The 15488-nt window shown below is 34.7% G+C and overlaps 2 protein-coding genes across 2 annotated transcripts; one reads left to right on the forward strand and one right to left on the reverse strand.

Annotated features, from left to right (window-relative positions):
- The first annotated feature begins 6462 nt into the window (after nucleotides 1-6462).
- On the forward strand, nucleotides 6463-8628 carry LOC126726181 (plant-specific TFIIB-related protein PTF2). Its single transcript, XM_050431317.1, has one exon. The coding sequence runs from the start codon at nucleotides 6820-6822 to the stop codon at nucleotides 8464-8466; it is 1647 nt and encodes a 548-aa protein (XP_050287274.1). The 5' UTR covers nucleotides 6463-6819; the 3' UTR covers nucleotides 8467-8628.
- Nucleotides 8629-11394: 2766 nt separating this feature from the next.
- On the reverse strand, nucleotides 11395-11805 carry LOC126728293 (uncharacterized). Its single transcript, XM_050434144.1, has one exon. The coding sequence runs from the start codon at nucleotides 11803-11805 to the stop codon at nucleotides 11395-11397; it is 411 nt and encodes a 136-aa protein (XP_050290101.1).
- Nucleotides 11806-15488: the final 3683 nt, after the last annotated feature.

A 15488-nucleotide genomic window follows, 5' to 3' on the forward strand; every position in this document is an offset into this window, starting at 1 on the left:
TGAGACAATTATTGATGTCTTTGTTAAGGATTGTTTTTAAATAATTACTTGGTTAAGGTTGAGGTAGCATAAAGATGTGAGATCTTCTCCTTTAAAAAATTGCCATTTTGAAAAAGTAGTAAAAAAAAAAGATCCGTTAAACAATCACATGATAATGAATGGTAACTTTGAGTTTTCAACTATGTAAATAATAAAATTTTTCCCATCACTACATTAATTTAGCTATGGCACAAAGTTTATTACCAATAGACTAATCGCATACATGCTCTGGTGGCAATTTAGGTAAGGCACATAGTAGATTGTTGTTATTTCACACGAGTATTACATTTATGCATGCATGCCAAGTGTGTCCCAAAGCTAATAAAACATTAAAAATTAATAATATTCTATCATTAAAAAAAAAAAAAAAAAATCCACAGGTTGTGTTAAAGAGCAACAACGCTTTAAAAAAAAAAAAAAAAAATTGCATGGGTTGAGTTAAAGACACCAATTGATCCAAGTAGCTAGTGACACTAATTGGTGTGTGGATGGAGTGATTAGCAATATAGGAGTTGTCTTTGTGACTATGGGGTGGAGTCATTTGAGAGGGGCAAAGAGCTCTCAAATGAGAGGTAGAAATTGGGTAAAGATTATTGGGTTTTTGTGATTTGTTTTGTTAGGATTTATAATTGGTTTGTTATAATTTTTTTTTTTAATTAGACCATGTCCAAAGATTTTTTTTATTATCTGAATATGTGAATTGTTTTGTAGACTTTTCTTGTTGTCTGGATTTGTAAATTGTCCAAATGTTTAACTAAATGTTTTATATATATATATATATATTCTTGGGACAACTAGAAGGAATGATTCGATAAATTTTTTTTTTTTTCATTTTTGGTTTGATGGGTCAGCTTGTAAATTGTTTGGAAAAGGGGGGCCAAGTATATTAATTTTAGAGTCAAAAGTAAAAATTTTATGCTAATATATATACTAGAGAATTTTTTTTTCAAAGGCTGGGGGGGGGGGGGGGATGGCACCCATTAGCCCCTTGTTAGTTCCATCCTTGATTAGAGTAGATCTAGTTTATTGGGTGAGTGCAAATTTTGTAGGTGCTTATTAGCAAGCCACTAACTCAAAATTTTACACCACCATACCCATCAGCCAAAAGTTCTAATGGCCACCACCATAAATCATTGTCGAGAAGATGAAAGAAAAGTGGTGAGAAAAAAAATATAACGAATAAATAAACTTAGATCTGCAAAGGGATGATCAACCCACACAAGGTACTTTCATGCAGAAAAACAAAAAAACTAAATCCATAAACCGCGGTGGTGGGTTTAACCAATGGTTGTCGACTCCAAAACCTTGATCCTCTTTCTCTCTCTTTGTCTCCCTTTCTCTGAAAACTGAATGTAGCTCTCTCTCTCTCTATGTCCCTCTCAATCGGATCCTTTGGTGTTTTTTTTTTTTTTTTTTCACGTGAGTTTATTGTTAAGTATTTAATGGCAAAGTGACGGAAGTATCTATTTGGCATATGTGTGAAGTTTAAGGAGTAAATTGGTGAAATTAAAAGTTATGACCATTTCTTTAAAGTTTAGGGAGTGTAAGAGCATTTTCCCCCATTTGAATAATAAAAAAAGACCTAAAAAAAATACTAAGTTAACACTTTTTTAATAATCTTTTAAAAGTTGAAATCAACTTTTTGGATATAAATAAAATAAAACTATTTGAGTAGGAAAATGCTAAGCCATTACAAGTTTTAATACTTACAAATTTAGTAATACATGTGATTGGTGAACTTCAACTACCAAATAAATGAATGTTTGAAATGTATTTTAGTGATCGATGATGTATCAATTTGTAAGTTTCATGTAGTAAAAGTTGCATGATGTAGTACCCCTAGCATTACTCTAAAAAGTAATATAAAATAAAATCAACATTTGATATTTCAAATGAAAGAGAAATTCTATAAACATAACAAAATTTCACAATACCCTTATTTTTAACTATGGAGAGTTCCAATATAATATTTTATTATTTTATTTTCATCGACGAAGAATTAACACATCAACTATTGTGAAATTTCTTTTAATGTCTATAGCATAAGTCTTAAAAAATGGAGAATATAAAAACTCGGGCCCATGTTCATGACGACCAAACCTAATAAGAAGTTGTTCAGGCTACATTAGCCATTTAAGTTTGATTTGTCAAGGAACTTCCTCTCTATTAGTTATTTTCGAAATATAAGAAAAAATCTTGTATAAGACGATTTCATAAGACCAATATCTCGCTAATATACAGGTCCCACATGAGAGACTGACTCAGCACTTTCTTCGAAATATGGTGCTGTAATGCTTCTTTAAGGAGTGATCACTTATCATCAAAAGCGGACAGGTAGATTAAAATTCTCTTAAAAAAAAAAAAAAAAAAAAAAGAAAGCGATCACTATAAAGTCACTTCCCAAGTACCTATCTCTTTTGCTTTCCACACAAAGACCATCAACACCGTGTGCGCGGTTCGGTCGGTGCGGTTTTTTTTTTTTTTTTTTTTTTTTTATTTTTTTTATTTTTTTTAATTTTAATTTATCTCCGAACTGATAAAGATTGGTTTTTTCATAATTAGAACCGATGCACACTGCCTAGGGTTAGTTTTCCAACCTATAGCGGTGTGGTTTTTTGCGGTCAGTTTAGTCAGTTTGGTTGGTTTGAAATATTAAAAAAAAACTGTTTTTTTTTTTAATAATAAAAAAATTGGGCTTTCAAGTTCAATATCAATATATCAACCTGTTCAAAATTTCAAGTAAATACAATTTGTTTTTTATTATTTAGCAACATCAAAAATCTAATAACACATAAAACAGAAGCAAAAGAAAAGTCAAATTAAAAAAAGAGTAAAAATGCCAAATGATATTTTCCTATGTCCAGCTGACACACAAAAGCATATTCCAACTCATACTTATACCATAATTACTCATTACTCAATTAGACACTAAAAATATACATTACTCAATCTCAATATATATCAACTCAATAGAGGCAAAACCTAAACAACTAAAATCAGAATGTAATGCAAATAAAATTAATATCGACTTCCATGTAAAAATAAATAAATAAATAATTTTTTTTGCCAAAGAAATGCTTTACAATGAATATATACTACAACAAATAAACAAATGCCAATGCCTAATCTATATATATATATATATATATATATATATATAAAACCGAAACTTTTGAAACTCCCACAATTTTCCACATCAGCATTATTTAAAAACAAAAAACAAAAATTCTGATATTTTTTTTCTAAAACCCGATAATAAAAAAGCCACGAGCATCATATATGATCGTTCCTCTGTCTCTCCTCAGTCCTCAGAAACCCTCTTTCTCTCCAAAAATCAAAACCTTCTCCTTCCCCCAAAAATCCAAAACCATGGGCATCATATACGATCGTTCCTCTCTCTCCTCAGTCCTCAGAAACCCTCTTTCTCTCCAAAAATCAAAACCTTCTCCTTCCCCCAAAAATCCAAAATCAAAATCGAAAACTTAGGATGAGAAAGAAGGAAGAGCCACCTTAATCTCCATCTGACAAACCAAGGAAAGGAACCTGGTACAATGATGCAGAAGCCAGAATTCTTGACGGCTTGCAAGGCTAACCAGCGGTCGCACTTCAAATCCAAGGTTTTCTTTCTTCAATTATATTGAATTGGGAAATTCTAGCTCTTTATATTATAGATTTATGTTGCTGTTGACAAATTGTTTTATTAAATTTGCTATATATGATGAAAAAGCTTGCCCCTTTTTTTTCACCATTGTTTTCTGAAGATGTTTAATTGAATGGTACAGTGAATTTTCCTCACAACCCAAGTAGAAAAGGATTATATATAGTATGGATTTGGTGTCATCGAATGGTTGTTTTAATTTCCTAATCATTAAGATCATAAGCATAGCTCCCCCAAATAGAAACTATTTGTCTTTTGATGTCACAAGAGTTGTGTTCTTTTATGACTGATCTTTATAATATTTGACTATAGCATCAATGTTTGGCACTAATTTTCCAAGAGTTGATTTTTTAAAATTTAGCAAAGGGATTGCTGAATAGCAGTTTGTGTGTATAACAGTGACATTCTATATGATTCTCGATAGAGACATAACATCTTTTTTAACTATTGATATACCCTGTTGTGATTGATTCATAATAAAAATAATGTTATCAATACATCTATATGTGATAGTGATGTTGCTCCAATCACAAAAATATTTAATTGTTGTGAAATATCGAAGTTGTAAAGAATGTAGCTACTGTCATAATCTAAATTTATGATCATTGTTATGTAAAATCTCTTTTGTTTATGTCATGGGTTACAATCAAATACAAAATATGTGGCTACTTTCCTGATTTCTTTGAGGTTGCTGCTATAAAGGGAAAAGGTACAAGAAATTGCTTTCTTAAATTTCGTTATGGATCATTTTGAAGTTTTTTCTTCCCTTTTGTCAATGTTCAATTGTAGTGTGCTTAGTTTAGGTGCATTTTTTGGGTGTATTCATGCAATAAAACATTCTTTTTATTCCCATTTAGAAAATGTACACCATGTATTTGACAAAAAGTCTCACTCAAAATTGAAAATTACCATTTAAAATTGAAACTTAACAAATAACACTGTTTGAAATCCCAACCATGATAGTGGCAACTTTCTCCCAAATTGTTTTGAGGGCTATGAATAGATCGTAGTCAACTTGCTCAACTTTTTTCAAGCGGAAGGTTGTAGGTGTAGTTGATTCTGTGGGGTCGGGGTGGAAGATGATCTTCTTGCTGTTTGTGGCTGTTCCAAAATTTAGTTGGTCTAGCAGCATGACGTGATGGAATGTGCATTCAACGACCAGCCTTCTTATTTCATTGAACTCATGGATTTGGCTTGGGATAGGGACCAAAAAACATGCGAACTCACTACCATGCTATCATGGGTACTATGGCAATGAAGAAACAGGTTTCGGCCTATATTATGTTGCAATGAGTTCCATTAAATCCTAAAATTGAATACTTGAACTTGTGATGAACAATTTTCTGATATAGCTGAGAAGAGCATCATTTTTTGATTTGTATATATAGAGATTTGTCTTATGCACAAATAATTGTAAGATGGATTTATATTTGTTTAAGGGAGTAGCCAGCTTGTGCTAACCAGAAGGAACGGAATCACACAATGGGCTATTATGTATATTCTAATATTCAACCAAACCCCCTTGGTGTACTGTTATGGCTCAAAATCTGTCTTGCAGGTACTAGCAAGCTTTCAACAAGGAAGAATCTTAACAATTGAAGGAGTACAAGCATTCCACTGATCCTAATCCTACTGGAGGTCAATGGCAAATTGTACTTAAACTAGCAGGTGCAAAAAGGAGGGGATTTACTGGTAGTGCTTATGCTTATGAGGCTAGGAACAGACAAGGTGAAGTGGTGTTTTGGGGAGAAGCTGTGTTGCAAGCTCTGCTGCTGGGGCAGTACATGAAGCTCTGGTGGAAGCCTCTGTCCAGGCGTGGACCCTTGGTTTTTAGCAAGTTTTGGTACTCAGCAACTGCAGGAAATTAGTTCTACTCTTTAATGGGTTTGCAAAGCCAGATTGGATGGAAAGAACAATGATGGCAGATCTTAGTCACATGCAACAAACTGGTTTAGTGTTTAAGCTGATTTTTGTTCCTAAGGTTGTCCTAGATAATGTCTGGAATTTAGCTAAGTTGGCTACTGATGTGCCAACTCACTTCTGTTGGCCTAATATGGTTCAGTTTGTAACTTAACTGTATGTTTTTCTTTCTTTACTGGTATCAAAAATTATGCTTAAGAAACAAAAGCACATAAGGATGGGTTGTTATGTTTGTTTTAATTACGCCTTTTATTCTAATATGTAATGTTGCATGCTATGTCATTGAAAATAGACATAGCCTTACATTATTGGTGCTGGACTTATCAATACCTTGAACAAAATAAATATATTTAATTTGTATTTAATTATCCCGTGCATCGCACGGGTTAGTGACTAGTAAGTAGTATAGCAGTACCACAGTAGTTCCACTAAGTACCTCAAAATCCCCTAGTCAAAAAAATATAAAAATAAAAATACAAAAATACTGAAAAAAAAATATATCGAAAATACTAAGCAATATTTTGAATCATTAGTGATTATAGCTCAAAATATTTCTCAGTGAAGGATTGAAGAGTGATAGCTCTCTCAGTCTCCCTCAAAATCAAATTGCTGGAAAAAAAAAATGTCAGTACTCGAGTATAGAGAGAGAGAGAGAGCAGCAACGAGGCGAGAGAGTTCTGACTTCTGAGGTAGGCTATGTGAAAAGAACAAATTATATGCTTGTTAAAATTTGTAACCCTAAAGTAAAACTACGTCGTTTTATTGTTTTTTTTTTATTTTTTAAATAGCCCTGTTAAACTGAAATGTTCCGTTTCATTTACTCATATATATTAGGAAATAGGAATCATAGATAGATTCATAGCATCATCGTCTTATAGAACTGGACTGAAGCATTAACATATCGGTTCGGTACAAATATCGGTAACCTGAATTGATTTCCGATTGCATCACTGCACCGGCGTCGGAAAGACCACTAGTCTCCGCTTGCCGGCCTCGGCTCCTGCGGTCGGCTTCAGGTGCGGTGCGGTTTGGTTTCTCGGCTCTCTTGCACACCCCTGGCACAACCGCCTCACAATTCACACACTTTCAAAAATTTAACGCAGTACCCAAATATCAATCACTAACCAAACACACCCAAAAACCACAATTCAGAAAACCCAAAACCCAAACCCTCCAATCTTAATCTTTCGCACAAACAAACAATGTCAGGCTGCTGCAAACGCTGCCGCAGCAATTCCATTGTCCACGACGACACCTCGGCGAACTTGTTCTGCTCCTCGTGCGGCCTCGTCTCAGAATTCGACGGTTACGATGCCCAGATCGGAGGTCTCAACGGCCCAGAAGGCACCTTTGTCCGTGTCGGCACTTCAGGTACGGGCACTCAATACTCTTACAAAGAAACCAAAATCTACAATGCCCAAAACCTCATTGATGACATTGTCTACAAGTTTGCTTTATCTCCTTCCAAATCTAGTGACATCAAGACTATGATTGCCCAAATAACCGAAAACGAGTTCGGTCAAGGGCATTGGTTCCCAATTCTAATAGGGGCTTGTGCTTATATTGTTATGCGAAAAGATAACAAGTCTTTGCCCATTGCCGAGGTGGCTTCGGTTGTAGGATGTGACATTTATGAATTAGGTAGGATGTTTGTGCGTGTGGTGGATTTTTTGGGCTTAAAAGGGTCAGAAGAGTTTCCGGAGTTTGATATTGTTGTGGCGTTCGAGAGGGCATTGAGGAATTGTGGAAAGTTTTCGGGGTTGGGAAGGGATGTTGTTGAGAGAATGCGGAAACAGGGTGTTTTTTTGATACAATGTGCGGTGCAGTGGTTCTTGACGACGGGGAGGAAGCCGTTGCCAGTGGTGGCAGCCGTGTTGGTTCTGGTGGCAGAGTTGAATGAGGTGGATTTGAGGATTGAGGATGTGGCGCCGGAGGTTCATGCTGCGGTGTCAACGTGTAAGTCGAGGTATAAGGAGTTGTTGGAATCGCTTGTGAAGGTTGCGCAAGTGTTGCCTTGGGGGAAGGATGTTACGGTTAAGAATGTTGTTAGGAATGCGCCGTTTGTGATTCAGTATATGGAGAGGAAGTCGATGGGGAAGCGTGGTGAGAAGAGGAAGGGGGTAGAGGAGGAGGAGGAGAAGGGTGGTGGGATTGATTTAGGAGATGCGGTGACTGAGAGTTTGAGGAAAAATGTTGAGCATGGTACTAGTGGGAATTCTGTGGAAAATGATTCTCTGTATTTTATGGCTGAAGAGAATAGGGGGTTTGTAAGATCTGGGGGTGAGTCTTTTGATCAGATGAAGATTTCCCATGAATGTTTATCATTGATGTACACTGAATTTTTGAATGAGATGGGTCATGAAAAGTTTATGGAAGGGAGTGGTGAGGTTCCTCATAGAAAAGGGATGAGAGGGTTTGAGTTCCTTGCATGTAGGGATTGGTGGGAGGGAAAATCAGAGCTGAGCAAAAAGCTTTTACTCAAGCAAATATTGGAGAAAGATGTAGGATTAGATGCTCTGCCGCCATCATTTGTTAATGGTTGCAAGGTTTATAAGAGAAGGAAAGAAAAGATAAATGCTGCTAAGTTGCGAATCAATAGAATTAAGCATCCATTAGGAACTGATTTGGTTGAGAGTGGTGATATTGGCCTTTCAGAATGTGTAAATGCTGGGAAGAAGAGAAAGAGAAAACGAGTTAAAGATATTGATTGGGAAGATTTTATCATTGAAGCTCTTCTCCTCCATGAAGTGAAAGAGGAGGAAATTGAGAAAGGGCATTACAATACCTTGCTGGACTTGCATGTGTTTAATGGAGGAATTTTGCCAGAGGTTCCTGTGTGGAAGGCATGATAGCTGGAATGAACTTTTGTGCCTTTTGCAATTGCACAATCAAAGAGACATTTTTCAGCCAAAATTTTTGTTCAAATTTATACTGTGAGAAGAATTCAATATTTTTTTTGACACCCAATTTTGTAAATCAGTACATCCATATATATAAGTTTTTTTTGGAAAGATTCGTTCAATATATATATATATATATATATATCTATTTCTGCATATGTTTCTGCAATTTGATGTGGTCGAGTTTCTCTCTCTCTCTCTCTCTCTCTCTCTCACACACACACACTTTTGAAACCACCAATTTCTATGGAGTGACAGGAGACAACAATTATTATGCTTAGTATTGGGAAGCATTTTCTATATTTTGGCATTGGCATAGGAGTTATTTTTGAAACATTGGTAAGGGACGTGGAAAATGCACTTATATTTTCTGTAAGCCATATAGAGTTGTCACCATATATTGTTTACTCAGTGTTGTGGCACGCTTAAGCTCAAAGCTCAAAGCCGCAAGCTCTCAACACTTTGGTAGGCGAAAAAAAGAAAGCTCATTTAATGAAGCACTCTTTAGGCTCGCATTTTTTGAGCTTTTTGAAGAAGCACAAAACATGCCTAGGTACACTTTTTTTTCTTTTTTTTTTTTAATATTTATTTTATTGCTAAAAAAGATATGGATCATAAAAATTAGTTGCTTGATCTTGGAAGAAATGACATGGACCAATGATTTGCTACACAACTACTATCCTTAGGGTGTTGTTCTTGTATTACACAAACAATTTTTTTATATGCATGTCATAAGATTCGAACAAAATTAATTGTTGATTGAACCATATACATCATTTGATGACAACTATCATGGTTATGTACTTTTCTAAAGCACAGGTGACATATAAAATATTATGTTTAAAATTTCTATGACCAGATTATTTTGATGTTGACCATTGATAATTGTTTTCAATTTACTATATAAAATTTTAAGAATTGAAATAACTTAGGCACTTATCAATAATAAGAAAAAGAATTGAAATAACTTAGTTAAAATTTGAACTTACAAACATTATACAATTGCACTTACCTAAATAGGTAAAATATACAAATTTTGAGTGTTATTATTTTTTAATTATATGTTACGAATATTTCTATTAGAAGTTATGAGATATAATATTTGAAAATTTTGCACTTTACTTCAATCAGGCGCGCGCTTGTGCTTTGTGCCTAGGCTCCAAGATTCCTATGCACTTGATGCTTTTATAAACTTCATTTTACTCCATTCTTCAGTTTGAAATTAATTGAGTCTCTTTGATGGTTGTCTAGTTCTTCTTTGAGTGGACTTGATGTGTTTCCAACTCTAATACTAGATGTGAAGTATTTCTGGCTCAGATTTGAGTTGAAAGACTAGTTTATAGGGGTGCACTTCTGCATTTATGTAACCAAATCCTTGTTTCATTTGTTTTAGTTAATGTACATGTTGACAGTTAGGGAGCTTCAAGAGCTCTAGAGTTAATTTTCTTCTTTCCCTTTTTCTTTGGGTGATCCTTTAAATTTTTTTTTTTTTTTTTTTCTTGTTTGATTGTGGAAATGATTGTTTACTTTATAACTAGTATTATGTCTGGATTGGCTAAAATATAGAGGGGGGCCAGACCAACAACCCTTCAAGTCTTTTTAGATTCATCCTTGATGATATTTATTTTGTGAAACTTATGGGGACCTTTGAGATTGTTTTCACCTGCTCAGGTTGCCATTTGTAGACTTTAGTGACTGTTATAAAGGAAGAAGGAATGAATACTTAGCATGTCCTTTCTTTCAACTTCTTCTGGAGTCTCTACTTATCTCACCTTGAGATGCTCATCTCTGATTCCTCTCATCACCGATGTCATTTTTCTTGGGCTTTCTATTGTTACTGCTGCTCTTTCTCTCTATTCATGAGGTTTTAGTTTTTTTAAAGTTTAAGTGAGGTTTGCGGTTTGAGTAGGCTGCCACCTGAATAAACTTCAAAGTAACTTTCAAACAAATGCTAATGAGCCTTTTATTTTTCCCTCTCTTCTTTTTAAAACTCTCTCTGCTGTTTGATAGTTGGCATCCCAGAATAAAGAAAAAAGTTGATGGATTCAAACCTTCTCAGCTGGACATGATCAGGAAATCCATTTTAGAATCTTTCTTTTAAGGAAAGAATGCTTATTCTGGTTAAAATATGAGGATAAACTACTTAGCTCGTAGGGGTGAAAAACCCTTGGATTACCCGATAACTGGTTTTGGTGAGTGGGGTCAGTTGCCTGTAGGAGCTTGATTAATAGTGAGGATTCTTGTATAGTATGTTTTGTGATGTGCAACTAATTTGAGTGAAGTTCTCTTACGTCATGAAAAAAAAGAAAAAAAAAAATGTTTCTTCTGCATATGTGTATTATTTTCATGATTTCTAGTGCTACCCAACCCAATTTTCATTGCATAATTATCAATAACCAATGTTTATTTTCTTTAGCCCATAGGGGTGAAAAACCCTTGGATTACCCGATAACTGGTTCTGGTGGGTGGGGTCAATTGCCTGTAAGAGTTTGATTAATAGTGAGAATTCTTTGTACAGTATGCTTTGTGATGTGCAACTAATCTGAGTGAAGTTCTCTTACGTCATGAAAAAGAAAAAAAAATGGTTCTTTTGCGTGTGTATTATTTTCATGATTTCTAGTGCTACCCAACCCAATTTTCACTGCATAATTATCAATGCCCAATGTTTATTTTCTTTTAATATACCACATTTTGAAACTTCAGTAAAAACAAGATCTTGGTAATATAGTTTTACAGAGGAAAGGAAGGAAAAAGAGTTGCCTACAAGGAAATTCAAGAAGTAGGCCATTTTTTCTAGCGAAGAAAAAAAAAAAGTAGACCATTTCTTACTGTTTTAGCAACCAACTAGACCATGAACTGCTTGATAGTTGATGTTTATTACCTGCCATCAGCAAATGTCTCGACTGGAAAAGTTTTGATGATGCCAGCAAGGCTCACGAATTGAATTTTTCTGTTGGGTGGGTCGTCAACACTTATTTGGCTAACTGGAGGCCACAGCATGAGCTCCTTAGCATTGACTCCCTTTAACTTCTTGATCCGCTTCTTCTCAACATAACCAGTCATTTCAGTATAGTAACTCATGAGCTTGCTGATCATTTTGAAATTGTGTTTGAATTTCTTCTTCTGCAGGATCCACATGTACCCAGTGCTCCTCACAAAACCAACTTCAATCACGTCAGCAAGAGGGAGAAGTCCCTGAGGAAGTCCAAACTCTTCAAGGAAAGACACTGCCATTTGCATCCCATCTTGATGGTCCTTCTTGATGATTGCTTCTTCCTTCTCTGCCATGGCTGATGGAAATACCAATTACCTAAATTTGCTTATTTGATATGGCTACTTTGAGGTTAGGTGTTAATTTATATTGATATACTACATGCTTGAGACAAATAGAATGAAGAAACCAAGATGATCACAATTATATTGACCACCAAACTTATGGTTTGCCACTTTTAATTTTAAGTAGCATTTTGTTAATGTCTCAATTGTGATTATTTTGGCACATTTAATTTTCTGATGTATGCATTAGAAGCCTCATATGTGAAATTGGTACCTTGCTATTTCTTTTTAACAAGCAGTAATATGAGACTAAACTAAAGAGATATCAGTATGTGCTAGAAGCCTCATTGTATTGACCACCAAACTTATGGTTTGCCACCTTTAAGTAGCATTTTGTTAATGTCTCAATTGCGATTATTTTGGCACATTTAATTTCTGATCAGTATGCGCTGGAAGCAGTAATATGAGACTAAAATAAAGAGATTGGTACCTTGGTATTTCTTTTTAACAAGCAGTAATATGAGACTAAACTAAAGAGATAGCCCTCCCTCACCAAAACTCCCCTGCACCCATGGTTTGCTTACAGTCAATATTAAATTTAATGTGGCTGGAAGTGAAAAGTGATAATGACCTTCCTCACTATTCAATCACGGTAGATGTGTTTTTATTCCATATTTTTTATTAGGATGAGAATTAACAACCTGTACTGGAAGATCTTCAAATTTTTCCTTGTAGCACTTTTTATTTGCAATTTCTATACATTAGCCCATTCAATATTAAAACATCCTCTCCTCCATAATCTTGCGATCTCCAATTTTCTTGTTGACCCAATTTTGTGCCTCGTTATTAGTTCAGGTTCACTGTTGAGTAGTTTGAGTTTGTGGATTTATGTTCTGTTTGGTTGCTGAGAAAATGAGAGTGAAGAAGAATAGAAATTGGAGATTCTGGAATATTTTGGGCAATGTTGGTTTTAATCTAAAATATGAAGCCTAACTATAAGCTTTATAAGTGTCAAATGGATAGGGAGATTCGTATTTTCTTTCATTTTTCAACAGCTTCTTAGAAACCAAATGGGGTGTTTGAAGTTTTTGGCTTGGTTTCATTACATTCTTGTTGGTTTGATAAGCTTTTGATTTAATAGATTTTTGCTTAATTTTAAAATTTGCAATTACACTAGCAGTGCTCTTTTCTTAGCTTCAAGAACAGCTTGAAGTAGAGGTCTAAGGCCTATATAGATGCATCTTTTGCATTTATGTGGTTTGGATGTGTTTTCATGTGGGTACTGACAAAACCTGAATATGTTTTTGTGGATGAATAGCAAGTGCCCATAATTAAGGGTTGAAATTGAAAATGTTTTCCAATCTTCCAAAATGTGTATGAATGGCAAGTACCCATAATTGAGGATTGAAATTGAAAATATTTTCCAATTTTCCAAATCCAATAGCTTTCATATTATATTGTTCTATAGAATTAATGAATTATTGCATTATGGTCAATGTACATATTTGGGCAGCTAGAAACTTAGAAGCATGGTTGGATACTTAGTACTGGTCAGGGTATGGTAGGTTGCTAAGGAAATAAGAGGGAAAGAGATGAATTATGAAATTGGCAGTGTTATGGTCACTTTCAAGTGAAATGTGAATATATAAAGCTCCTGTTTAGGCTGACAAACAATTCATGCTTTTTAACTAATGATGGTGAGAGGAACTTAGCTGGGGAGGTTAAAAATGAGGCTGTTATATTATTGTATTATGCTGGAACGGATTCAGAAGTAACATATATAATGAAATTCATACTTCTAATTTCAGGGTCATGGTTTCAGATTTCTAATATTTCCTATTCAGAAGTATTGGATCCTCAAGAAGCAGTCAGGGGTCCCTAATTGAGGTCCATATTCATAATTTTTCTTCCTCTCATCAACAGTTATGTATGTTCATTTGAAGATAAAAGATAAACTACATGATAATTACATTAAGGAGATATTAAATTTGCTCACTGTTTCTGAGCTACATTATATTTTGTGCAAGCTTAAGAAGGTCTGCTGGTGTGGGAATCAGACTCTGAAGGATTTGTATCCAGAGTTGTTTGCATGCTCTTTAGTTAGTGAGTCCTCAATTTCCTCAACGTTGGTTGAGCAACCAACTGTGGTAGTATGGAGCTGGGACATTTGTTTTCATTGAGACATAAATGATTGGGAGTTGGAGTCGGTGAATTCCTTTTTCAATCTTCTATAGTCCAATATTCCCAGGAGTGAGGGTGGTGACAGACTGACATTCATTCGTACTACAGTTTTTTACATGGTGTTAGTGATATTTCCTTCCAATGGAAGATAATTTGATGTGTTAAGGCTCCACTGATGGTTTAGTTCTTCATATGGACAACTGTGTGGGGGTAAGATCCTTATGATAATCTCATGAAGAGAGGCTTCATGTTAGTTGGTTGGTGCTGTATGTGCTGGTGCAGCAGGGAGTCAGTGGATCATCTAATGATTCATTGCTCAGTTGCTCGTACATTGTAGAGTCATAATTTTAGTTCTTTTGGGATACAATGAGTGTTATTGAGGACGGTCATGGATCTCTTGTTTGGGTGATGGAGTTGGTTAGGGAAACATCTTTGGATGACTGGAATTTAGTCCCCTTTTGTCTGATGTGGATCTTGTGGAGGGACTGTAACCAATGTACTTTTTGAGGACATTGGATGTTTGTTGACTTAATTGCACTTTTTGTTGATTAGGACATTGTTTGGCTGGTTTTGAGCCTGGGGAATTACCCATAGTATTTCCATTGTTAAGTTTGAGGAGTCATTATACTTCTGTACATGATTAGTTATTTTTGTAATTTTTTAGGCTTCTTTGTGCTCTCACGAAGTAGTCTTTTTAATAAAAATATTCTTACTTATCAAGAAAAAAAAAAAAAAAAAAGCATAAGAAGGTTTGCATTTATTGACATTTCTACTAGAATTATCTCATTTTGACTCAATTAATGTTGCTCCATTGTTTTAGTGCGTCTTGTGGTGGGAAGATTACTATGGTATGAATATGTTAAGAATGTATATGCTGTGCACATGTTTCTCTGGCATGCATCATCTGTCTGCTTCAGATTTCATTCTGGACTACGTTCAAGAATTTTGCATGTTTTCAATATAATTTACAGAAATTTTTAGTTAAAACAATCTATTCCCTTAATAAATGAGAGTAAAAGTTATCATAATCTGATAAAATTTATGTCTTAGAAGGAAAATGAAATAGCTTTTAATTTTGGACTCTTTAACTGCAACCTCTATTTGATCTGAATTGTGCTCTATTGCAATTTTTATTAGTTATCTGATGGATCTTTTATTCAAAGCTTTTTTTGAGGCTTCAGAACTGTAATTATTGTAGAAGAAAGTCGGATCTTCTTGAATCTCTTCTCCTTTCATTTGTAAATGGATTATGGTATAAATATGAAAATTCAGCAACATGTTCAATTTAGTTGGTTATGCCAGTGAGCATATATAACATTCAGCTTTTCCTGTTCATATAATTTGCAAAAATTTTAGAATGGGTTCATTTTGTCTATAATTAATGTGGCATGGCTCACTGTCTCCCAGGTTTTCACAGGAAGACCTTTATGGCTAAAAATGATGAAAAGGCAGGAAGGGCCTTTATGGCTAAAAATTATAGGATGAGAAAGCTTTGGCTGGAGAAATTTTTCAAC

Source organism: Quercus robur, chromosome 5 (assembly GCF_932294415.1).
Source record: "Quercus robur chromosome 5, dhQueRobu3.1, whole genome shotgun sequence".
Taxonomy (NCBI): domain Eukaryota; kingdom Viridiplantae; phylum Streptophyta; class Magnoliopsida; order Fagales; family Fagaceae; genus Quercus; species Quercus robur.